This window comes from Peromyscus maniculatus, chromosome 10 (assembly GCF_049852395.1).
Source record: "Peromyscus maniculatus bairdii isolate BWxNUB_F1_BW_parent chromosome 10, HU_Pman_BW_mat_3.1, whole genome shotgun sequence".
In the NCBI taxonomy this organism is placed as follows: domain Eukaryota; kingdom Metazoa; phylum Chordata; class Mammalia; order Rodentia; family Cricetidae; genus Peromyscus; species Peromyscus maniculatus.
In genome coordinates this window covers 101,017,738-101,044,009 of record NC_134861.1, presented here as the reverse complement: position 1 = coordinate 101,044,009, position 26,272 = coordinate 101,017,738, and the positions used below count along the sequence as shown (strand labels likewise).

Here is a 26,272-nt window from a genome sequence, read left to right as displayed (position 1 = left end):
AGTTTACAACTGCAGGAACCCTAGTATCCCCGAAATGCACTCCAACTCAGAGACGTTGGCCAGTCGCCTCTGGGTTTTTGCTCAGAAGCGAGGATACAATGCTAACAATTTCAGGGAATCTTTGCATAGGACAATTAGAACCTTTTCATTCTGAAACCCTCACTCCGAACCTTTGCTGCCTCAGCTCAGCTGTAACTGAAAAGTTTGGCTTTTTTGCTTTTCTCAGGCAAAGTTTCCTGCCCTTTTGGGCTCTCTGTAGCTTTTTACCCACACTCTCCCAAGTGTTTCCCTCAGGGTACTCTGACCCACTGTCTTTTACTAGCTTGAAGAGACAGAGCTTAGAAGACGTTTTTAGAAACTTGTTCCTGCCTCCTGCATTGCAGAGAGGATTTTTAAAGCCTGAAAGAACTTAGAGAGGTTTTGCCGTCTTAAGTTTGTTGTTTTCCCTTAGAGCTATAATCACAGGTGGTCCCCATACTAATATCTTCAGGTGATTCTAATTTTTGTCCTTCTGAGAGAGTTAAAGGCTTTAGTTTTTAAGTTTAAGAGCTTTTGAGAAAGATTAAGGCTTTTTAGAGAGATTTTTCCCAAAAAATTTTTCAAGAAAAGCTTTAGAGTTTAAGAGAAAGATTTTTCCCCCCAGGAGAAAGACCAACTTTTCCCAAAACTTCCCAACTTTAAACTTTGACTTCTTACACCTCCATTTTTGCCTCAGGGAGAAATTACTTTCTCCTGCTGCTTGGACTTAGCATTTCAGCTGTCCCCAGGTCAAAAGCTTCCATAGGAAACTTTTCCTTCCCCATAAGCTCCAAGAAGAGCTTTTTTACTACCCGAAAAGCCCAAAGAAAGATTTTTTCCCCAGTTTGCTTTCAAAGCCCCCAAAGTTAGAAAATTGAGTTTTTCTGTCTAGTTGCCTTACTTATTTTTTCCTACACAATCTTATACTTCTAAGTTTTTCCTAAACTATATTACTACCCTATACCTTATACTTATCACAGATAGAAATTGAGAAAGGGATAGAAGATAGAAAATTTTGACAGAAGAGAATTTCGCTGCAGCATCGGACATCCTTCTAGTCCACTTTCCTTTTCTCTCGAGGATAAAACCCCTGCCTCACCAAAAATATATATATATATATATATAAATATATATATTCCATAACACCGGCATGCCTTTCCACTGGCAGGGCTGACTCAGCACTTTCACCAAAAACTCTGTAATAAAACTATTATTTTCCTTTATCTTTAGTCCCTATTACTTTGTCTTAAGTCCCTGTTCATTTGTCTTTAGTCCCCCTTTTTTGTTCCTTTTTTTTTCCTTTTTCTTTAGTCCCTTTTTTTCTTTAGTCCCTTTTTTTCTTTAGTCCCTTTTTTTCTTTAGTCCCTTTTTTTCTTTAGTCCCTTTTTTTCTTTAGTCCCTTTTTTTCTTTAGTCCCTTTTTTTCTTTAGTCCCTTTTTTTCTTTAGTCCCTTTTTTTCTTTAGTCCCTGTTCACGGCGCCATTCTGTGGGGCGTTTACCCACCACCCCCACAGCTTCCCAGAGTTTTCTTGAGTGCGAGCAGCAGGAAATATTAGATAGAAGGATTTATAGCGGAGAATCTTGTGGAGATAGACAGATAGAAAATACAGAATAGCCTCGAGAGGGCCTGGAACCTATTCCAACGGGCCCCGACTGTCTCTGGTCCAGGGTTTTTATAGAGACGCCAAGGGGTGGAGCAAAAGACCTCCTCCCCCAGCACAGACAAGTGCAGACCATCTCAGACACCTGCACTCAGGCCCGTGGTCCTGATCATCCTCTATTCGGACCTGCTGGGTAAAGCCACGAGGAACCCCAGAATGGGCTCCCACAATCTCCTAATGTTACTTTACTGCTTGAAACACTGAAATTGAGCCAGTAAGATGGCTAAGCAGAAAAAGCACTAGCTGTGCAAGCCTAATGACCTAAGTTGGATTCCCAGAACCTATGGCGGAAGGAAACAATCAACTCAGCAAAGTTATGCTAACCTCCAACCACATGCTGTAACACGCACATGTGCAATCCCAACACAAAGTAATAAATAAAATTTAAACTTCTAAAATAGCTCTACTTAGGATATAAAATGATATGGTAGTAAAGATTGACTGAAAAAACTTATTAATCATGGCAAATCGGGGAACTAAAGAAGAACCACAGAATAGAGTCCAGAACAAGTAAGTATAGAAGCACATTCTAAAAGGAGAAAGTATGTTTAGGGGCAAGGCATATGAAAGACAACAGTAGACACTGGACAGACCAAGAGTACAAATAGTCATTTGAAAGAATGTAAAGCAGACACCCAAAAAACACTCTCTTAAAAAGGTAAGCATATAGGCGGTGGTGGCATACGCCTTTAATCCCAGCACTCGGGAGGCAGAGGCAGGCGCATCTCTGTGAGTTCGAGGCCAAGTGAGTCCCAGGAAAGGCGCAAAGCTACACAGAGAAACCCTGTCTTGAAAAACCAAAAAAAAAAAAAAAAAAAAAAAAGGTAAGCATATTACTTATTTCTTAAGCCTCCTTGAACACTAAAAATAGGAAAGTAAGTACAAATATCCTATGAATGTTGCTAAGATAAGAACATTTGGAAATGTTGGTTTATTAAGAAGATAAATTTATCACAGAGGAAAAAAAATCTTCTTTGCATAGAATCTGTGAAAATATTTTTAAAAAACAGCAATACAACTTGACTCAAGTGTGTATAAATGCTTTGTTATCGAATATTAAAGAGCAAATCAAATTTAATAACTTTTTAAAAATTAGCTCAATGTCCTTAATTTGTATCCATGTCCATACTCATCTATTACTAGGTCCTTATCTTGCTTTTTTCTTTCCCCTTATAATTTTGAGCTTTAATGTTGCAGGGGGAGATTCCTTGTCTCTGAATAAAAACATCACATTTGAAATTGTGAAAGAAATTTCAGCAAGATTGGGAAAAAAAGAGAAATTTTCTTCTCAGACACCACTGACATTATGAAATGTCATCATGAAATCACCCCTGTAATTCTTTCTAAAAGGGAATTCTGGAGCCATCATTATGAAAGACTAGCCATCTCAGCTTGTTTATATAGCTACTGACAGCCAAGAAGTCTGCCATTATGAAGGACTATCTTTGTTTAAAAAAAAAAAAAAAAAACTGTTGTCCTAGTAACAACAATTTTTAAAGTTTAAAATTTTTTTAAATTATGTGTATGTGTGCATGTGGAATTGTGCACATGTGAATGCAGGTGTCCACAGAGTCCAGGAGAGGGTGTGAGATCTCCCTGGAGCTGAGTTAAGAGGCAGTTGCAAAGCTACCCAATGTGGATATTAGGAACCAAACCTGAGTCCTTTGTCTCCAGCCTCTAGTTTTAAATTTTTAAATTAACAGTTGTATTATAAAAAACAAAAACCCACCCAAGCATAGTGGCACACACCTTTAATCCCAGCACCCAGGAGGCAGAAGCAGACAGATCTCTGAGTTCAAGGCCAGCCTGGTCAACAGAGAGAGATCTAGAACAACCAGGGCTACTCAGAGAAACCCCGTCTCAATAAACAAACAAACAAACAAACAAACAAACAAATAAAAAGAAAAGTAAAAATCCTTGTATGTTCTCTCTCTTAAGCAAGAGAATGGTCATTAGTACATTAAAAGATGGCAAAACCATTGTTATGAGGTTACTGAGGAATCAGACATTCACATGGGATAAATCACTCCAAAGATGGTCCAATAAATTTTCCTCGTAAACTAGTGACATCTGACGGCTGGGTTGTGGCTCAATGGTAGAACACAGCATACATAAGGGCAGCATAAATGCTGGGCAGTGGTGGCACATGCCTTTAATCCCAGCATCTCGGAGGCAGAGGCAGGTGGATCTCTGTGAGTCTGAGCCCAGCCTGGTCTACAGAATGAGTTCCAGGACAGCCAGGGATACACAGAGGAACTCTGTCTCAGAAAATTAAAAAACAGCATACACAAGGCCCTGGGTTTGATCTTTAAAAAAAAAAAAAAAAAATCTAAGATACATTAGTCACCAGACCCACACAGAATATGGCTAGATATCCTGCAAGTCTAACAAGTTCCCAGATAATACTGACTCTTTAACCAAGACTATAAAGAGTATTTTTAGATAATTGGGAAACTGTTAAACAACACCTTCTCTCAGGTGGCTGCCAAAAAGGGAAGAATGTTTATGGCAGATGTGGTGCATATATAAGCACATATGTGTATGTGGTGAGGGAAGAAGTGTGATGTAAGTATAGCTATAGCCTTAAGGACAGTGCATCTAGGCGAGAGTTACACAGGTGCTCCTTGGGCTATACTTTGAATTCTTTTGTGGGTTTGACATTTAAAAACACAGTTAGGTAAAAATTAACAAATCAAGCAAAACAAATGAATAATAAAAAGATTTCTTTCTTTAAAGAATTTTTGTCAGCCGGGCGTTGGTGGCGCACGCCTTTAATCCCAGCACTCGGGAGGCAGAGCCAGGCGGATCTCTGTGAGTTCGAGGCCAGCCTGGGCTACCAAGTGAGCTCCAGGAAAGGCGCAAAGCTACACAGAGAAACCCTGTCTCGAAAAACCAAACCAAAAAAAAAAAAAAAAAAAAAAAAAAAGAATTTTTGTCTTAATTATATGTAAATAATTAACATATACTATATATAAACTTCTTGTACATGAATAAAATAAGCACAAAAATTAACTGCTCTGCTGAATGAAATAACCTCCTCAGGTACACAGTGTGGGGAATAACCAACTGATGATCTAAGGCTACTTAGCTTCAGTAAATGCTTGATTATTTGTCCATTTTCTTTATTGGGGAGGCAGATAATCCAGAAGAGAAAATAGACAGAAAATATAGAAAATAAACAAGGATGACCTCTAAACCTAAGGCACATTCTTTTTTTCTTTCTTTCTTTTTTTTTTGATTTTCGAGACAGGGTTTCCCTGTGTAATTTTGGTGCCTTTCCTGAATCTCGCCCTGTAGACCAGGCTGGCCTTGAACTCACAGAGATCTGCCTGGCTCTGCCTCCTGAGTGCTGGGATTAAAGGCATGTGCCACCATTGCCCAGCGGCACATTCTTTCAACATTTTATTTAACAGATTTTGTTACCTATTCAGAATTTATTTTAATTATGTTGGTGCTAGGAATCGAATGCAGGGCTTTGCTCATACTTAGAAAGGGGCCTGACAATGAGCAACATCCATAGACTCAACCTTTTAGTTCTCACTGATCACACTTGTAAAATACAATTTTAAACTGATAGTTTTAACTTTCCTACACACAGTTCATCTAACTATTGGTCTTGCAATTAACAAATTGAATCATGCAAAGGAACTTAGTCAAAAGTTATGAAAGATAATGACATAATCAGAAACAGAGGATCCCAGACATTTATCTTACTGCTACAGATATTCCATGTCAAAATTTTTTATATTTAGCCAGGTGTGGTGGTGCACAACTTTAATCCTAGCACTTGGGAGGCAGATGCAGGCAGATTTCTGTGAATTCGAGGCCAGCCTAGTCTAGAGAGTGAGTTCTAGGACAGCTAGGGCTACACAAAGAAACCCTGTCTCAAAAAAACAAACAACAGCAACAACAACAAAAACTTACTTATATTTGAACAAAGGAATTTTGTTTCTATATTTGTTTCTCATATTTATTTTTTTTCCCAAACGGAAAACTCATTAAAAGCATCAAGGGAAAAAACATTCAATGTACGATTCATTCATTTTCTGATTTCTTATGTCTTATCTGGCCATTAATATATGGAAATTCCTTATTAAATTACTGCTTAGACGTTCTAGGTGACTTAATAAGAACTAGAAGTTTAATAGCTATTGTATATTATTTAATGAAAGTTTCATGCCTACAACCTTAACATACAAATTTATTTACTTTTTTTATTTCTTCCTTGCTTTTTGAAACAAGGTTCTTAGCTGGCCTGGAACTCACTGTATAGATCAGGTTGACCTCAAACTTTTGGAAAACTCTTCACCCAAGTGCTAGGATCACAGGCAGGGGCTACTATGCTTGACCTGCATACTAACTTTTTTAAATTAAGTTTACCCTTACATATGTAAATGAACTGACAAGACACTAAATGTTAAAGAATTGTTGAATTCTATAGGAAGAACTATAATGTGATGGTTAACATTACGTTTAAGGTTTAGACTTAGTATGCTTGAGAGACCAAAAAGCACCTCTAATATGAAAGCCCCTTGTTGTGGGACAACCTTTTTATACACTGTGAAGATGGCTGCTTTACCTCATCTGCATAAGGCACCTTCTGATAGGTTTAATAAAGACCTGAACAGCCAATAGCTAGAAGGAAAGGATAGGTGGGACTTCTGGTCAGATATAGGAACTCTGGGAAGAATCTGAGAGGTGAGGATTAGCCAGTGAGACACAGGGGAAGTCAGATGTGCAGTATAGAGGAGAGATAATAAACCACATGGCAGAACATAGATTAATATAAACGAGTTAATTGAGCTAGTTGGAAACAAGCCTAAGGAAAGGCTAAGTTTTCACACTTAATAAAAATTCGCCATATCATTATTTGGGAGCTGGCAGTCCAAAGAAAGTCCAGCTATAGCCCCTAGCTTAGAGGCTATACCCTAGCAGCCCACTTCCTTTTTCTCTCAAATGTTGAAAACTATTCCTAAATTGTCTGGTCTTGTAAAATTTGCTGTTCTACTAAATAGTAGGTCATAAGACTAACTGTTATCTCTGCTTTTGTAATCAAACGTGCTTACTCTGATCAAAAAGATGACTAGAACAACTGTAAGAAATATAATTAGACCCTGCCTATACATAGACAAAATATATACAATCTTGTGGCTTTTCCTTCATAAGCCTTCATGAATCTTGGGAGCACTCTCAGGTATAGTCCTGGCCCCACATTGGATGTCAGTATCTAAAATATAAAGCCTTTTATTAAAATATATTTATGGTCTTGGTGAATCTCTAAGTGACCTCAGACCCATAACAATAAACAAAGATGTAATTGTTGGGCTGGGGAAGATAGCTCACAATAAGCATGGGGATCAGAGTTCAGATTTCCAGTACGCATATAAAAAGCCAGGTATGGCAGCATGCATGTGTATATAATTCTAGCATTAGGAAGGCAGAGACAGGCAGATCACTGAAGCTCACAGGCCAGACTAAATAGCTGCTTCAGGTTTGATGACATATCCAATCCCAAAAAAGTAAGATTGAGGAAGAGACCTGATTTCAACTTCTAACCTCCATACACTCATATGCACACGTACTATACACATACACAAATATTCTCTTTCTCTCCCCCCCCCCGAAGACATAACTGTTTGCATAGGCATACACAATCACAAAATGGGTTATAAACAGAATTCTAGGCAAAAAGTAGGTATCTTTATATTCAAACTATTTATGGCACAAGATGGCAGCATATTTAGACTTATTAACGCTAAAAAAACATAATGAATATATAGTAGTTCTTCCATATTCACAAGGGAAACATTTCAAAGATTATAGGATAATAAATATACTGCTTTTTCATATAGACACAAATGTACAAATTTAATGCCTTTTCTATCTTAATTAAGTACTTATCATGCTCTGTGGCTCCAGCTTTTATAGTATGAGGTACAAAAGTAAAACCATGCCAGGCAGTGGTGGCGCATGCCTTTAATCCCAGCACTCGGGAGGCAGAGCCAGGTGGATCTCTGTGAGTTCGAGGCCAGTGAGATCCAGGATAGGTACCAAAGCTACACAGAGAGACCCTGTCTCAGAAAAAAAAAAAAAAAACCTTTGTGTGGATGTGTGTGTGTGTGGATGTGTATGCATGCAGGTACTCTCAGAGGCCAGAAAAGGGTATGGGATCAGAGTTACAGGTAGCTGTAACTGCCCCACAGGCTGCTAGAACTGAACTCAGGTCCTACGCAAGAGCACTACACACTCTTAAGTGCTGAGCCATTTCCTCAGCTGTTTAATTGACATTTATATATTATAATTTTAATAATTTATTGGGAAGAAAACCATAAAAATGTCTGTAATAGTAAAATAGAGGCCTGATAAGATGGCTCAGCAGGTAAAGATTCTTGTCTCCAAACTTGATTACCTGAATTCTATTCTTTTTTTTTTTTTTTTGGTTTTTCGAGACAGGGTTTCTCTGTGTAGCTTTGCGCCTTTCCTGGAACTCTCTTTGGAGACCAGGCTGGCCTCGAACTCACAGAGATCCGCCTGGCTCTGCCTCCCGAGTGCTGGGATTAAAGGTGTGCGCCACCACCACCCATGAATTCTATTCTTAAGACTCATATGATAGAAGGAGAAAGCTGACTCTTGCATATTATCCTCTGACTTCACACTCATGGTATGGCATATGTATGCATTCATACACACAGGCACAAACACACAAAAAGTATACTATACTAGCCTTGATTGTTTCTTCAGATACATGAATCTGCAATGATTTCAAAGCTTCATCTTTCTTCATATTTTCTTTTTCCATTTCCTGTAAACAAATTTTGGTAAGAAAAATGTGTTTGCAAATAAATATTGAGAGTATATTAAATTTATGTTACAGAAACATAAACAAAAATGTTAGCTTTTAAATAGTACTTTTAAAAACATGACATTACCACTTTATTTTCCGTCAAGAGTCTATCTAGTGACTCAAGGTGATGTTGTTTACATAGTATATCTTGCTGCAAAATGGACATAGTCTTTTCTTGCTCTTTGAATTGTTGATCTCTTTTCTCTAGTTGAGTTTCAAGCTAAATATAAAAACAGGATTTTCATGTTATAGATTTAAAACACTGGGAACACTTTAAACATAAATATATTTGAAAGTAAGTAGATTTTTGCATTTTAGAAATTTCCTTCAATTTCTCTTATTTAAAAAAAATAAATCATATACCTATCTCTTTTCCCTTTCTTCCACCATTCTTATTATTGACTAGTCTGTTTTTGTGCTTTTATTAAATATGTACAGTCATGAACAATATGGAGTACAATTTTCTGTCTTGAAATTTTACATTTACTATAACAATACCTTTAAGTTTTAACAATTTGCTTTTTCTTTTACTCAATATAGTTTCAGATGTTTATCTGTATTGACATATACCGGTCTAGTTCATTTACTTTAGGAAGTACTATACTCTACATAGGGAATTATGGTTTACTTTGATATCTTGCTTTAATTTCTGTAACAATGTTGCAATAACACCCTTTATACAAGTCTGTTTATTCACATGTGTAAGAGTTTCCCTAGAACAAATCACCTAGAAATGGACTTCCTATTGGTAGGATAGGCACATTTTCACTTCAGTAGGTATTCTCTTCCAAGTACATCAAATTTTTTTCTCTCTCCCTTCACCTTTTATTACTATGCGTTTTTAAGACTGGGTGCCACTCTATCATACTAACAACAAATGAAGATTACACTTCGTGTCAGTGTTTGCCATTATCACTCTTTCCTCTCACTCTCTACCTTTACATTCTACTAAGAATTAAATGGTATTTTATTGTCTTTGTCTTGTTTTTTGAATTTAAGGCACTTGCCTTCTTTGTCAAATGAGTTTGAAAGTAGTTCATCTTCTTCTAGTAGACTATATAGTATCAGTGTATTCCATACACATAAAGAAGAATTTACCAGTGAAACCACATAGACTTGAAATTTCTTTTGGAAAAATGTGAAACTATGTTTATTTTATTTTGTTTTGAAAAACCAGATCTCATTATATATTCCTGGCTAGTCTGAAACTTGCTATATAGACCACACTGACCTTAAGATCATGGAGATCCACCTTCCTCAGACTACCAAGTGCATTCTTCAGTTTGTTTTTATCCCTTTGTGTTTTATGGTCTACAATGATATACCTCTGTGGTGATATTTTATTGGTGCTGAAATGTGATATTTTAAATAAAGTTTGCCTGGAGATCAGAGATCATAGTCAGCCATAAACAAAAGTCAGGCTGTGGTAGCACACGCCTTTAATCCAATCACATGGCAGGCAGAGTCTCTATGTGTTCAAGGACACAGCCAAGCATGGTGACACATGCCTTTAATCTCAGTACCAACCATTGAGACCTGGAGGTCTGTATAGCCAGGCAGTGACAAGGAAGTGATGTGGCTGGGCAGAGCGGAACAGGAAGGCAATAAAGGCGCCCCTGTATTTGGCTCTGTGCTTCTCATTTAATAAGACTATTTAGAAATTCGACTACATACCTCTTTTTTGTAAGTTCTAGCTTTCCTGGAACTCACTCTGCAGACCAGGCTGGCCTTGAACTCAGAGAGATCCACCTGCCTCTGCCTCCCAAGTGCTAGGATTAATGGTGTGTGATGACTGTGGCCCACATGATATACCTCTTTTATTCCTAATTCTTTTAAACCTCTAGGTCTAACTGATTACCAGTTTATAAATTTTCATGAACATTTTTAAAGATTCTCTTTATTGAAGTATTCTTTCTTTTTTTAAAAAGGCAGGAGGGGGCATTACATTGTATTCCTTTTTGTGTACATGTGTTTAAGTGCATGAAGGTTGGAAGACAACTTTCAAGAGTCAGTCTCTCCTTCCACTACGTGGGGTCCTGGAATTTAAACCCAATAATCAGGCTTGGCAGTAGGCAGCTGTATCTGCTGAACCTTCTCAGTAGTAGAATACCTGGTTAGTACGTATAATGCCCTGGATTCCATCCCAGAAAACAAAAAATAAAAAAAATAAAGAAACAAACATTGGAGCCAAGTATAGTGATGGTACAGTCTTTAAGCCCAGGACTTAGGAGGCAGAAGAAGACAGATCTCTGTGAGCTCAAGGCCAGCCTGGTCTACACAGTGATTTCCAAGACAGACAGCAATTCATAGTGAGGTGCTCACGCACGCACGCACGCACGCACGCACGCATGCACGTGCACGCAAAACAAACATCAGGACATTGTTTAGAAAGAATGAGATTCTTATTATAGGTTTTGCCATTTATTTCTCTATGCCTTTGTTTCTTTATTTGCACTTAAAGAATTTTGGGTTAGAGTGTTTAAGGTTCTTTTCAGTACTAAAAAATATGTAACTTACGCGTTCAATCTGTTTTTCCATTTCTTTATGCTGTTCAAAGTGAATTTTCTTTGCTTTTTCAAAAGCAAAACAAATTTTCTCATGTTCTGTATTGATATTGGATTCAAGGCTTCTTATTTTTTCATTCTTCTCCTAGAAATAAAAATATTGGGAAGAATATAACTAAAAGCCTGTTTTAGATAAAAATACATGAATCTACCAATAAACCTTCCATAGCTCTCACAAGCCTCAAATCCAGCTGCTGGTCTTGCTAGAACAATGACTTCTTAGACGGGACAGATCAGGAGTAGAGGAGCTCCCCATGGGTCAGAGGGCTGTGGCTGGACACTATCTCCAGGGAACCTATTATTTAAAACTAAAATACTCTGGGGGTCTGCACAAACGTAACAATCACAACTCAGGAAGATTAAATTCGACCTGCCACAACCCCAGCTGAGAGAGAGACTTGGGATGCAGTTGTAAGAACAGAAGGGCAGGCCACTAACAAGCTGAAGGGTAGGAAGGAGGAGGCCCCTTAGGCAGTGAATTGTGCTGGGAAAGGGAGCTTTGCCATTAGCAGCCAGGAACAGGCTTCATCAGCTGAGAATAATTCTGAAGAATGAGCACTGTGAGCCTGAGATTGGGGGAGTGTGGGAATTGATAAATCTTTGGAGTTAAGTTTCTGTACTGACACTCACTGATGTAGGGGCAGAGAACTCTGAAATTCCAATGGACTACTCGAAACCCACAGCTACATCCATCCAGCAGGGTGATTAATACTTAGCAAATTTAAAAGTATAAAGGTAAAAAGCAGTTCTACTCTTACACATCTCAGTACAGCTGCATCATGAACCACTCCAACGAGTACAAACCAGGGCGTCTCAAGAAGATGAGAAAACCTGTCCCACTCACAGGCTGCAGAGCAGAGTGGGCAGCAGACACTCTTACTGTGATAGAATGAAAGCTATTCAAGTGACAACAGCTCAGGCTGGACACCAGACACAACAGAGTCAGGGTCAGTTCAAGTCACAGGAAACACAAGTGACTTGTGTAGCTGGGTGGCTGGCTCCTCCTCCTCTCTTGTTCCTTCCTCCCCCTCCTCTCAGATTTCTCCTATATATTCTCTCTGCCTGTCAGCACCACCTCTGGGATTCTCTGGGAACCTACTAATCTAAAAATATTAAAAAAAAAAAAAAAAAAAAAAAAAGATTACCTGGAGGCTACCAGCCTAGCTGTCCAGGAAAGTAGGTAGGTGATCTATAGCTCTCCATTTTTCCCTCCTCTCTTCCAAATCCAATCCTCCAGTCTCATCCATTGTCTACAACACATCTCCAATGCATAGTACAGACCTTCCCCTCCAATCTTCCCTCCTCCCACTCACTGTTTTATCCCAGCCCTGAACCCCAGCAGGTATTTCCTGGGAACCCCACAGACTACTCTGGCCAGGGAAGCAGGAAGGCTAACTGCAGATCTTCACCTCTCCCTCCGTTCCTCCAATCTCATCCCAGCTTTGCAGATTACCTGCTGTGGACGCTCCTCACTATCTGTTCCTATTCTTAGGGGACCAAGGAAATTCTGTTGAAACATCCTGATTATTTTCCTTCTGTGATTCCTGACCCCAACTAACCCCCACCCAGCCCATCCCCATTCCTACATGTCAGCTTCCAATACCCAGAAACACATAGGAATTTCATACCAGGTAACACACAGCCACCACAATCTTCTAAGAACTAGAGGGCAACAGAAACCAAAGAACAAAACATACATCCAACAAAGACAAGACCAGATATCAGCATCTAGAATTACAATCTTGAAAAACTAAAGACATAGACTTGCAATTTTCCCAAACCCAGATGCCTAGACATTAGCATAAAAACACAATCAATAACAGCAAAGACAGTATGTCCCCACTGGAGCTCAGCAACCACACATAGCATGCGGCGTGAATCCTAATTGGTCTTAATAATAAAAACACGGAGTCAGATTTAAGGGTAAATGCTGAAAGATCAGAGAGAGAAAGGAGCAAGCCACAGCCACTTCTAAACTCTACTGAATCCTTAGACCAAAAGGGCTGAGCTCCTGTCTCCGCCCTGCCTTATCACTTCTTCTCTCTGCACAGCCATATCACTTCCTGTTTCCTCCTCCCAAGTGCTGAGATTAAAGGTGTGTGCCACCACTGCCTGGCCTCTAGTGGCTAGCTCCACACTCTGATCTCAAGGCAACCTTTATGTTTTAGAACACAAACAAAATATCACCACAACAGCAAGCCCTAACTATTGAAACATAGCTGAAGTATAAGAAAAGTCGCCTTAAAATCGCCTTTATAAATACGATGGAGATTCTTAAAGAAGAAATGAATAAATCCCTTAAAGAAGTCTATGAAAACATAAGCAAACAGTGGAAGAAAAAAAAAAGTTCAAGACCAGAACGTGAAAATAGGATTAATAAAGAAAACCCAAACTGAGGGAAATACGGAAGTGAAAATTTTAGGAACTTGAACAGGAATCTTGAAGAGATAAAAGGAAAACCTTACCAACAAAATGCAAGAGATAATCTCAGGCATTGAATACAACAGAAGGAATGGATACATTGTCAAAGAAAATGTTAAATCTAAACAAGCTCCTGGCACAAAATGTCCAGTCAGTCTAAAACACTATGAAGACCAAATCTAAGATTAATAAGAATAAAGGAAGAAGAAAAAACACAGGTCTGAGGCAAAGAAAATATTTTCAACAAAATCATGGAAGAAAACTTCCCTAATTTAAAGAAGGAGGTGTGTATCAAGGTACAAGAAGCATACAGAACACCAAGTAGACAAGATCAGAAAAGAAAATTCCCTTGGCATACAATAATCAAACCACGAAATGTACCAAGCAAAGGAAATATATTAAAAGCTTCAAGGAAAAGATACCAAGTAGCATATAAAGGCAGACCTATAAAAATGATACCTGACTTCTCAAAGAGACTCTAAAAGCCAGAGGGCCTGTACAGATGGTCTGCAGACTCTAAGTGTTCTGTTGGAACCTCCAGTTCACTCCTGCTTGATCCAGAAAGCCCCATTCCTTTCTCCCTCTCCCTCTCTCTCTCCAAAACACACCAAAAAGCCCAGGTCCACCTTCTTAGCGGCTATGGCAGCTCCTCCCCTGAAGTTGCCAGCAGCCCAAATCCACACCCAAGCATTCCAGCTTTTGACCACACTTGGGCACAAACCAGGCTTGTGGTGGACATGCTATCACCCCTCAGCTACAAGCTATATAAGCTCCCTGCTTTAGATTGGGTGGGTGACTTCTCCTACCTTGATCTCTGAGGCTGGAGAAGCCACCCATGAGTGGCCGTGCTCAAATAAATCTGTCCTTTTACTTTTTCAATTCCGCTTAATCTGGCTTACTGCATCAGTGGAGAATACCACATTATTATTATTATTACTACTACTACTACTACTACTACTACTACTACTACTAAGATACCACAGATGCCAGCCCAGATTACTACACCCGGTAAAACTTTCAATCACAACAGATGAAGAAAGACATTACATGAAAAATTTAAGTGGTATTAATCTACAAATCTATCCCTACAGAAGGTATTAGAAGAAAATTCCAGCCTAAAAGAGGTATGATGGCTATTCTTGGTTGCCAATTTGACAACATCTGAAATTAACTAAAAGCCAAATGACAGAGGGATTTCCCCCCCCCCCTCTTTTTTTTTCTTTTTGGTTTTTTGAGACAGGGTTTCTCTGTGTAGCTTTGGAGCCTGTCCTGCAACTCACTCTGTAGACTAGGCTATCCTTGAACTCACAGGGATCCACCTGCTTTTGCCTCCCGAGTGCTAGGATTAAGGCGTGCACCACTACTACTACCACCACCACCACCACCACCACCACTACCTGGTGGATCTTTTTTCTAAATTAAATCATTTGAAAATGAAAGATCCACCTTGAATCTGGACCACACCATCTGCTGGCAGCCTATATACAGGACATGTAAGAAGGAAGCTCTCTCTCTCTCCCCCACCCCCCTTGCTAGCAAGTCCATTTCCTCATTGGCATTACTTCAGGATTCCAGCATATACTGAAGATCAACTGAGACATTCAGCCTTGTAAACTTAACAACTACTAGATTCTTGGACCTTCAATTCATAGGCAGCCAATGCTCTATTAGCTGGACCATAGCCTGTAAGTTATTTTAATAATCTCCTTTTTATTTATTTAGATAGATAGATAGAGATTCTATAATGTCTGTTACTCTAAAGAACTCTGATTAATACAAGAGGTTAACCATACCCAAGAAAACACAGGGAATAAATAATCATAGACCAGCAAATCAAAAGAGGGAAAACACATGTGTGCACACACACACAATATAGCCAAAAAACAGGAATCAACAAACAATGCTCACTGATAACTCTCAATATTAGTGGTCTCAATTCTTCCAAAAAACCAGAAAAATAGAACAGATTTAAAAACAGGATCCACACTTGTGCTGCATCCAAGAAAAACACTTTAACACCAAGGATAGACATCACCTCAGAGTAAAAAGATGGAAAAAAAAAAAATCCAAGCAAACAGACCTAAGAAGAAACTGGTGTAGCCATTTTCAAATCTGACAAAATAGAAAATTAGTTTTTCAAACCAAAACTATTCAGAAGAGATAGAGGATACTACATACTCATCAAAGGGAAAATATACCAAGAGGATATTACAATTCTTAACATCCATGCAACAAGCACAGGGCACCCAAAATCATACAAGAAACATCACTATATCTTAAATCATGTATCAACCTTCACACACTGACAGTGGGTGACTTCAATACACAATGTTCAGCAAAGTAGCAGGATACAAAATTAACAATTTTGGGGAAGCAATACATTTCACAATAGTCTGAGAAAAATATAAAATAAGCCGGGCGGTGGTGGCACACCCCTTTAATCCTAGCACTTGGGAGGCAGAAGCAGGCTGATCTCCGTGAGTTCGAGGCCAGCCTTGTCTACAGATCAAGTTCCAGGAGATGCTCCAAAGCTACAGAGAGAAACACTGTCTAGAAAAACACACACACACTATATATATTTATATATATCATGGGATAACTCTAACCAAGCAAGTGAAAGAATTGTATGAAAAAACATTGAAGAAAGAAACTGAGGAAGATATTAGATGATGGAAAGATCACCCATGCACGTGGATCAGTAGGATTAATATAATAAAAATGGACATTCTACCCAAAGCAATCTACAGATTAAATGAAATTCTCATCAAAATTCTAATACAATTATTCAAAGAACTTGACCCGACAATTTTCAGCTTCATACACACACACACACACACACACACACACACACACACACACACACACACACAAAAGGATAGCTAAAACTATCCTGAATAATTTTTTTTAATTGCTGGAAGTATTACCACCCCTGACTTTGATTTGTAATACAGAGCTATAGTAAGAAAAACAGCATGGTATTGGCCCAAAAAGACACATTGATCAATGGAATAGAATTGAAAACTCAGAAATAGGTTCACACACTTTTGGATACCTGTTTGTTTGTTTTTACAAAGACGACAAAAATGCACTCTGGAAAAAAGGCAGCATCTTCAACAAAAGGTGCTGGTGGATTGATTGGACGACTGCATGAAAAGGAATACAAAGAGATCCATACTTATCACCTACACAAAACTCAACCCGAAACAGATCAAAGACCTCAACACCCAGCCAAATACGTGGAACCTGAAAAAAGACAATGTGGGGAATAGCCTTGAATTTCATAGTACAGGAAAAGGCTTTCTGAACAGAACACTGATAGTACAGGCACTAAAAACAGCAATTAGTAAATGGTATCTCTTAAAACTGAAAAGCTTCTGTACAGCAAAGGACATCATCATTTGGACAATGTGAAAGGCTACAAAATGGGAAAAGATTTGTATTAACTATATATCCAATAGAGTGCTAATATCCAAAATATAGAAAAAACTTAAAAAAAAAACGGATATCAAGAAAACAAATAACCCAATTAAAAAATAGGGTAGAGATCTAAACAAAGTTCTCACAAGATGAAACACAAATGGCTGAGAAGCATTTAAGAAATGTTCAATATACTTAGTCATGAGGGAAATGCAAATCAAAACTACTTTAAGATTTCATCTTATACCAATCAGAATGGCCAAGAAAATAAAACAAATGACAGCTCATGCTGGTGAGGATGTGAAGTAAAGGGAACACTCATCCATTGCTGGTGTGAGTGCAAACTTGCACAACCACTATGGAAATCAGGGTGGCAGATCCAAAGGAAGATGGGAACTGATCTACCTCAAGACCTAACTATACCACTCTTGTGCTTATAACCAAAGGACACTTCATCATACTGCAGAGACACTTGCTCAACCATGTTCATTGCTGCTGATAATAGCCAGAAAGTGAAAACAGCCTAGATGCCCACAAATGGACGAATGAATTTAAAAAAAAAAAAAGGTAGTACACTTACACAATGGAATAACTCAGCTGTTAAATAAATGAAAATATGAAATTTACAGGTCTATAGATGGAACTAGAAAAATCATCATGAGTAACTTAGATCAAGAAAAACAAATACAGTGTGTTAACTGTTAAGTCATTGACAAACAGATTACATTCTGTAATAACCACAGAGGCTAGGTATAGAGTAAGGGACTAGAGGGGAGGTATGGGAAAATGGAATAGATAGTCATGAATGAGAGGGGGTGATTAACTGGAATGGGAGGATAAAACAGGGAGTGGCAGCTCAGAATCAGGACCATTTGATAGGTCATACGGAAACCTAATGTAACAGAAGCATCAAATAATGTGGAGATAGAGCCCCAGCTGGACATCTGTCATCACCAAATGAAGTTGCCAGTGCCAGGAATGGGTTATATCTAATTGACTTGTTGGCCAAAGGGGTCCTATGGGAACCCAAACAACCAAGGCTATTTCCAAAACTACTGGTGGCGCTCCACAAAGTTAAGGCTTTATTGCTAAAGACAACACCTACACAACTCATTGAAAATGGAGAAGTTAAACTGGTTCCTACCTAGAGTCTTTACTCCTACAGACTGGTACTCATGGGACTGGAAGGTCCTCTGCAAACCACCAAAGGAGAAAGATAAACAACAACCCAGCCACAAGTCTACAAGAGTGGCCTGCATACAAGATACTCTGGTGCAGCAGTGGCACAAGCTTGTGGGAGAGACCAACCAAGAACTGATCTGACTTGAGGCCTGAGGACAATATAAATAACATACTTCCTGAGAGCCAACCTGAGGGTCTGCCTGAGGGCCTTGACAACAGTGTCCAGAGGTGGCTTGAGATGACCTGGACCAACAAGGGGAAGCCATGTCACATCAACAGATGCCTATGCAACAGCCCCCTCCCTGGGCAGGAAGGTATATAAGGCTTGCCCCTTCCAGAATATACTGAGCTTCTTGTTTGCGACCTGACTCCTGGCTTCGGTGTCACTGATGTGCCTCCTCACCCCTTCCCCGGAGGGAGCCGTTCGGACCCAGGGAACAAATGCCCACTCCACAAGATGGAACCCATACCTAAAACTGCTTAGGTAGCCAAGAATCTGAAACTAGATAGGCCAGGGACCAAGGGGAAAACTTGGGAAATACTACTGTTCTGCTAAAGGAATACAGCAATAAAATGACTCCTAGCAACATTATGCTATCCTCATATATCAGTGCCTTACTCAGCCACCATCAGAAAGCTTCCTGCAGCAGATGGGAATAAACATGGAGGCCCACTGCCAGACATTATGCAGAGGGAAAGAAAACATTCAGCTCTAAAAGAATGTTTCCATCAAAATCCCTTCCCTCAGGGCTCAGGAAACTCTGAGGAAGAAGAGGTGGGAAGAATATAAAAGCAAGAAAGGATAGAGGACACCAAGAAATCAAGGCCTTCTGACGTAACATTGCTGGCAACACCTATGAACTCACAGAGACTGTGGCAGCAGGCACAGGGCCTGCGCTAGTCTGCACTAGATGGGATCCTAGAGCTGAGAGGAAAAGCGGACACTCACTCCCTAGCCCAGAAGCTATCTCCAATTGATAGCCTCTTGGAAATGAGAAATTATTTTTCTTCAAGGAAGTCTCACTGGGGAATCTTAATGATTAGTTCCTTGCCAGAAATAGGTGGCCAACACAAAATGAACTCAATGACAAATTTGGAACTTCTTGGTATCATAATGTTAACTCAGGGCATTTTTTAAATTTACCCGTATAGGTGCTTTGTGCATATATTATGATTTCTGGTTTTGAGTTTTTATGGGATTCCTGTGTTTGCCAATGTGTGTGTTTCTACATCTATATGGATTTCTTTGGCTCTTTTTCATGTTTGGTTGTTTTGTCATATTCCAATTTGTTTATTTTTTATTTATCTTATTTTATTATTATGGGTGTGGATCTGGATGGGAGGTGGGAAGGTGAAACTTTAATCAAAATATATTGTAGGAAAAAAACTTCTTTTTTTTGAGACAGAGTTTCTCTGGGTATCCCTGGCTGTCCTGGAACACACTCTATAGACAAGGCAGATCCTCCTGCTTCTGCCTCCTTAGTGCTGGGATTAAAGGCCTGGGTAAAAATCTGTTTTCAATGAAAGAAAAAAAAAACATTAAAAATAAATCAATAACCTTGAAGAGGATACAAACAAACAAATGAAATCAATTCAGCAACCCACATAACAAAGAAAATCAGAAAAATAGATGAGAAAATCATCAATATGGGCAAAATTGACATTATGGAATAAAAATTCAGCAAAGAAACAGAGAGTGATCTGGAGATGCAAACATAAATGTGAGAAATGAAAAGCACAACTGAGTCAAATAAAAACTTCAGTGGAAAGCATCACATATAGAATTGGCCAAGTAGAACAGAGATATCAGGGATAAAGGACCAAAATGAGGAAATATTACCTTCACACATCAGTTGGGGGTGGGGAGCCCAGAAGGAAGAGAAGGAAGAAAAAGAAGGAAGGAGGAGAAGAAGAAGGAAGAAGAAAGGAAACAGCAGTAACAGTAGAGTCACAACTTCCAGAAACACTGGGATACTATGAGGATACCAAACCTAAGAATGTACTAAGTAGAAGAAGGAGTTGAGATTAAAAACTAAGGCACTGAGAATCATCTAGTCTCTGAAGTTACAGCAGAAAGCTTAACAAATTTTAAAAAGCTAGACACTCAAATGCAAGAGACTTTTAGAACCAAAACCACAAATGACCAAACAAGAGACTCTCTACAACATATTCTAGCCAATATTAAAAAATACAAAGCAAAAGATTCAAGATGGCGGAGACAAGCAGACGCAGGTAGGCCTGTGGCAGCGGCCCGCGGAGGTAGATGGTTCCGGCGTCAGCGGCCGACAGGGACATTTAGGCTCGGCGGTAGCCGGCAGAGACATTCAGGCCCAGCGGCGGTCCACGGAGGTGGACAGGCCCTGCGGTGGAGATAAGCAGACAGAGGTGAACGGGCCCGGCGGCGGCGGCCGACAGAGACATTCAGGCCCGGCGGCGGCGGCGGCCCACAGAAGTAGACAGGCCACTGGGCGGAAACGGGCGGACGCAGGTGGGTCCGCGGCGGCGACTCGCGAAGGTGGAAGGGCCCGGTGGCAGCGGCCGACAGGGACATACAGGCCCAGCGGCAACCGGCAGAGACATACACGCCTGGTGGCAGTTCGCAGAGGTGGATGGGCCCGGCAGCAGTGACGGGCAGGGGTAGGTAGGCCCGCGGTGGCAGCCGGCAGAGACATACAGGCCCGTTGGCGGCCCGCAGAGGCAGACAGACCCGGCGGCAGCTGACAGGGACATACAGGCCCTGCGGCGGAGACAAGTGGACCCAGGTGGGCCTGTGGCGGCAGGCCACAGGGGTGGACAGGCCCGGGGACGGAGAGGGGCGGACGCAGCTTGGAACGGGGACGCCCCTAGCCCCAACACCTGGGGAAGAGGTTATCTCCGTGGGTCAGAACCAGGGCGAGTCTGGGCACTCCGTTTGGGTCAACCCAGGGCCCAACTGCTGATCCTGTGAAACCCAACAACTTGGAGGTGTTGGTGAGACTACCCTGCTCAGCTGAAACCCATCTGGGAGAGGATTCAGATGCCTACAGTTGGAAGTCTGAAGAAACAAGATCAGCTGAGGAGTTGACAAATGAACAAAACGTGACCTGGGAACACAGAAGAAGGCACTACCCAGCCACTAAACCAGATCACCAGAATCATAAGTATATAATTCACCGACTGAAATCAGCTGTCCCTGAAGAAACAGCCCAATAGCATCAATTTAACCAAGAACCCCTACTGAACCAAGACTAAAAATTAGAACAAGAGAGGCACTCTCAGACACAGACACCACCTGCACCGCACAGAGGAAGAGATGAGTAGACGCCAGTGCAAAAATACAGGCAACAACATAAAGACCTATATGGCAACATCAGAACCTAGTGATTCTACACCTGCAAGACCTAAACATACCATGACAGAAGAAACAGAAGAGATCAACCCTAAAAATGACTTTAAGAAGATGATAGAGGCCCTTAAAGAAGAAATAAAACATTCCCTCAATGAGGAAATAAAAACTTTCCTTAAAGAGGAAATGAAAAACTACCTTAAAGAGGAAATAAAAACTTTCCTTAAAGAGGAAATGAAACACTCTCTTAAAGAGGAAATAAGAACTTCCCTTAAAGAGGAAATGAAAAACTCCATTAAAGAGGAAATAAAAAGCTCCCTTAAAGAAATGGAAGAAAAAACGAACAAAAAATGGGAAGAAATCAAATCAAGCCAAGAAAAAGCAATTAAACAGATGAAAGAAACATTCCAAGATCTGAAAAATGAATTTGAGACAATAAAGAAAACACATGCTGAGGGAATGCTGGAAATAGAAATCCTGACAAAACGAACAGGAACTACAGAAACAAGCATAACCAACCGATTGCAAGAGATGGAACAGAGAATCTCTGACACTGAAGACACGATAGAGAAAATAGATTCGTCAGTCAAAGAAAATACTAAAGACAAAAAAGTCGTAACACAAAACGTCCAGGAAATTTGGGACACCATGAAAAGACCAAACCTAAGAATAATAGGGATAGAAGAAGGAGAAGAATACCAACTCAAAGGCACAGAAAATATATTCAACAAAATCATACAAGAAAACTTTCCTAACCTAAAGAAAGAAATACCTATGAAGATACAAGAGGCTTACAGAACACCGAATAGGCTGGATCCAAAAAAAAAGTCCCCTCGCCACATAATAATCAAAACACTAAACACACAGAACAAAGAAAAAATATTAAGAGCCGCAAAGGAAAAAGACCAAGTAACATATAAAGGTAAACCCATCAGAATAACACCAGACTACTCAATAGAGACTATGAAAGCAAGAAGATCATGGACAAATCTCATGCAGACACTAAGAGATCACGGATGCCAACCCAGACTATTATACCCAGCAAAACTCTTAATCACCATAGGCGGAATAAACAAAATATTCCAGAATAAAACCAGATTTAATCAATACCTGTCTACAAACCCAGCCCTACAGAAAGCACTAGAAGGGAAAATTCAACCCAAAGAAGCTAAACACATCCATGAAAAATCAAGCAATAGATAATCCCACACCAACATACACCACAGAAGAAACAAGCTGGCGTAGCTATCCTAATATCTAGAGAAAAAGGATGTTTCAAAAGAGAAGAAGTCTTGTGGCAATGCCTCAGTGGTCCAGGTAACTACCAGAACTTGGAAAAGTTGGTTGAACTTGGGATTGACTGGGAGGCCAAAGATTTAAAAAGCAGAAGATTCTCTCAAGACATAAGTTGTGTGATAATAGTGTGGTTTGTGTGTGTGAATGAGGATTTGTAAATGCTGAATTCTAGGCTTCGACAATCATTGTCAGTGCAGATTAAGCTGCAAGTATAATGTTCTAAAACTTAAATTATAAAGCTAGTTACGTCTTTCTAACAACTAGTTTTAATGTTCATGAGCATATTTTACCTACATTACCTTTTCAGGATGTTGAGAAAGCACAGGCTGGAGGCTGGGGGCTAGATGGTTTTGAGGAAGAGGTCTTGGTGGACTCTTTCATAGAGCAAAGGGAAGCAATGCCTTCTGGGAAATGAGCTAAGTTTTAATCTAGTCTTTAAGATTAGAAGTCAAAAACAAAAATATTAAGGAAAGGAAAACTTAATTGATCTTTGAAGTATTGTTATGTGGAATTGAGTGGGACTTTTGAGGCCTTTCTTCCAGAAAACAAGGACTTGGTTGTCAGGCCTATATTAGGCCTAAACCTTGGTGCCATGTAGTTGTACTTAAATCATTTCAATGGAAAGTGTCTTAGTGATTGGATCTTCTAGTGCAGTTTGGAGTTCTTCCATTTGAAAAATGTGATATTTACATGGGATTGTTTGAATCTTGTTTTCTAGTCCCTCCCCATCACCACCCTCATAATCTGAAGGTAGATTTTTCTCTTGATAAAGGAACAAAAAAGGTGAACATCTTGTTTGTAAATAGGTATCTAGTAACTAGTGGTAAACTTGAAATGGTAGAATTCTTTAAAGCCTAATTCTAGGTAGCCTTAAGAAAATGTATCTTAATTATTTTTGAACCTGTATTCACCTTCTTTTTTTTCAAATATCTTAAGTTATATTTTCTTTTTCAGAGCTGCTTCTTATTTGGGGCTACTTTTTTTTTTTTTTAATTGGGGCGTAATTCATAAAAGGGTATATTGTTTTGATGAGACTTTTTACAACTATGGCTGGATGTCTTTCTTTAGTCTTCCAAGAAGGGCCATTTTACTTTTTTAGAGTTACTTTTTAAAGTCATGAGGTCAACAACTTGGACTACTATGCATGTAAGCGCTAATGCAAATTAAAGCCCAAGTTGACCTCCAGCAGCAGTTCATTCTATGTTGACAGTGAGAGAACACTTTGCCTGTTAGGATAGTGTTACTCGTGGACTGAAATGCTGAAAAAACCCCTCCCCCTATTTTGTTTTTTGCAAAAATCAAGGTATATTCTAGGGTTTCCTGGTTGACCTCAACAGATAAACTGAGATGATAGTCTTAGATCAGAAATGATCTGAATGAAAAAAAAAAAAAAAAAAAAAAAATACAAAGCAAAGACAGGCCAGTAAGATTGTTCAAAGGGTAAAGAGAGTATTAGAGGAACAAGTTGGAAGATGAGCAAAAGCCAGATGGAAAAGAACAAGATGAGAGAGGAGATGGGAGAGGAGCTGATATGGGAAAGAACTAGATGGATGAGAACCTAGAAGGGACAGAACTAGATGAAGGAATTAAGATAGAATCTAGAGGGGACAGTAGATAAATATAGAGAGAAATCAGGCAAGAAAGGAGTTAGGCACGAGAACAGAAATGAAGCTGTGTATATAGGATGTTATGCCAGAGGAATTAAAGCAAGTGGACTATAGAGCTAGGTGTACTGAGATTCTATTTCCTGAAAATAATTCTCTGTAGTAGTTTTCTCTCCTGAGCTCCTGGGATATATAATATTAAGGCTGGTCCCTCTAATATTATATAAGAGAGCTCTATGAGTTCAAGGCCAGCTAGGGCTACATAGTGAGATCACATCTCAAAACAAACTAAAAAAAAAGACACCCAGTGTTGATGTCTGGTCTCTACATATGCACACATGGATGAGTGTGCCTGCATACACAAAGAAGATATACACATACACTGAATGTTCAGGTTGCAATTTCAAACACTAAAAGGAATAAAAGGTTAGATAGGTCCTCACAAAATAACAGTGAGTGACTTCAACAGTTTACTATCATCTTTAAATTAGTAGCATCAATTAGAAACCAACAAAAAAACTTCAAAGTCAAACTACATAATAGATCAAATTGACATAATAACAATTAAAAGGAAAATAAAATGATAAATTTTACCATGAGCTCCTGTTCAAGTTCTGCATTTTTTGCAGCAATAGAAGAATATGCAATAATTTTTTCTTCCAGCTGTTTCTCTAGAGTTAAAAGTTGAGAACATTTCTTCGTCATCTGAAGAAACAAAAACAATACAGCTTTAAAAGTAATGACATGCATTTTAAAATCAAATACCTGCTCCTTATTCCAAATCCTAAATACACTATAACTAATTAACTGGAGAAATTTATGGTAATAGACAGTTAGAATATACATTGAATAATCTTTTTTTATTCAGTTAGTTTTGCTGTTGTTTTTCAAGAGAGGGTGTAACAGCTCTGGCTATCCTGGAATTCACTCTGTAGACCAGGCTGGCCTTGAGTTCACACCTGCCTCTGTCTCATGAGTGTTGGAATTAAAGGTGTGTGCCACCACTGCCTGGCAAATAATCTCTTAGTTTATTTACATTACTGTACATACTTAAGAACTAGAACTAGGCTGGTGATACAACTCAGCAGTAGAGTACTTTCCTAAAATGTGCTGACAACCCAAATTACTATTGCCAGCAAAATTATCAACCACAATTCATGAGAAAGAAAATCATTGATGATAAAATGTAGCACAAATCCTAACTCATCTTAATAATAAAAACCCAGAGCCAGATATAGGGGTGAAAACTGATAGATCAGAGAGGGAGAGCAGCCAGGCACCAGAAAGACTTCTTACCTTTATGGAATCTTCAGCCTGAAAGGGAACAAGGCTCTAGCCAGCCATATCACTTCCTGTTTCCACCTCTATAGTGCTGGGATTAAAGGCTTGAGATCCCAAGTGTGGGGATCAAAAGTATGTGCCACTACTGCCTGGCTGTTTCTCTTTTAGACTGGATCAATCTTGTGTAGCCCAAGGTGGCCTTGAACTCCTGATCTTCCTGCTTCCTCCTCCCAAGTGCTGGGATTAAAGGTATGTGCCTTTAAAGGTGGCCTCTATGGTTATCTAGTGGCTAACTCTGCCCTGTGATCTCCAGGCAAGCTTTATTTGTTAGAGCACAAACAAAATATCACCAAAATAAAATCTAATTTAAGTAGTATCCTTCTATCCATTCAGCTATACAAAGGGAACTAGAAGAAAATTTCAGTCTGAAAGTTTACCGCACCCAAGAAAACACAAAGAATAAATAATCCCAGAACAATAAATCAAAAGAGGGGAAAAGCCAGGTAGTGGTGGCACATGCCTTTAATCCCAGCACTCAGAAGACAAAGGTAGGTGGATCTATGAGTTCCAGGCCAGCTTGGTCTACAGTACAAGTTCCAGGACAGCTAGGATTGACACACAAAGAAACCCTGTCTCAAAAAACAAACAAACAAACAAAC

At 39.4% G+C, this 26,272-nt stretch overlaps 1 protein-coding gene across 5 annotated transcripts in view; it reads right to left on the bottom strand.

Moving 5' to 3' along the window:
• The window catches only part of Ccdc18 (coiled-coil domain containing 18), a 126,104-nt gene that overhangs the window by 50,918 nt on the left and 48,914 nt on the right, over window positions 1–26,272 (bottom strand). For all 5 annotated transcript variants that reach the window (XR_006061704.2, XM_042257819.2, XM_042257818.2 and 2 more), the window contains 4 exons: window positions 24,927–25,037; window positions 11,041–11,172; window positions 8,609–8,743; window positions 8,404–8,481 (listed from right to left, as the gene is read on the bottom strand). Coding sequence is in view for 4 of the 5 variants with exons in the window: in XM_042257819.2 (XP_042113753.1) it covers window positions 8,404–8,481; window positions 8,609–8,743; window positions 11,041–11,172; window positions 24,927–25,037 (456 nt within the window). In the remaining variant the exon portion in view is untranslated. The remainder of the gene's footprint in view (window positions 1–8,403; window positions 8,482–8,608; window positions 8,744–11,040; window positions 11,173–24,926; window positions 25,038–26,272) is intronic.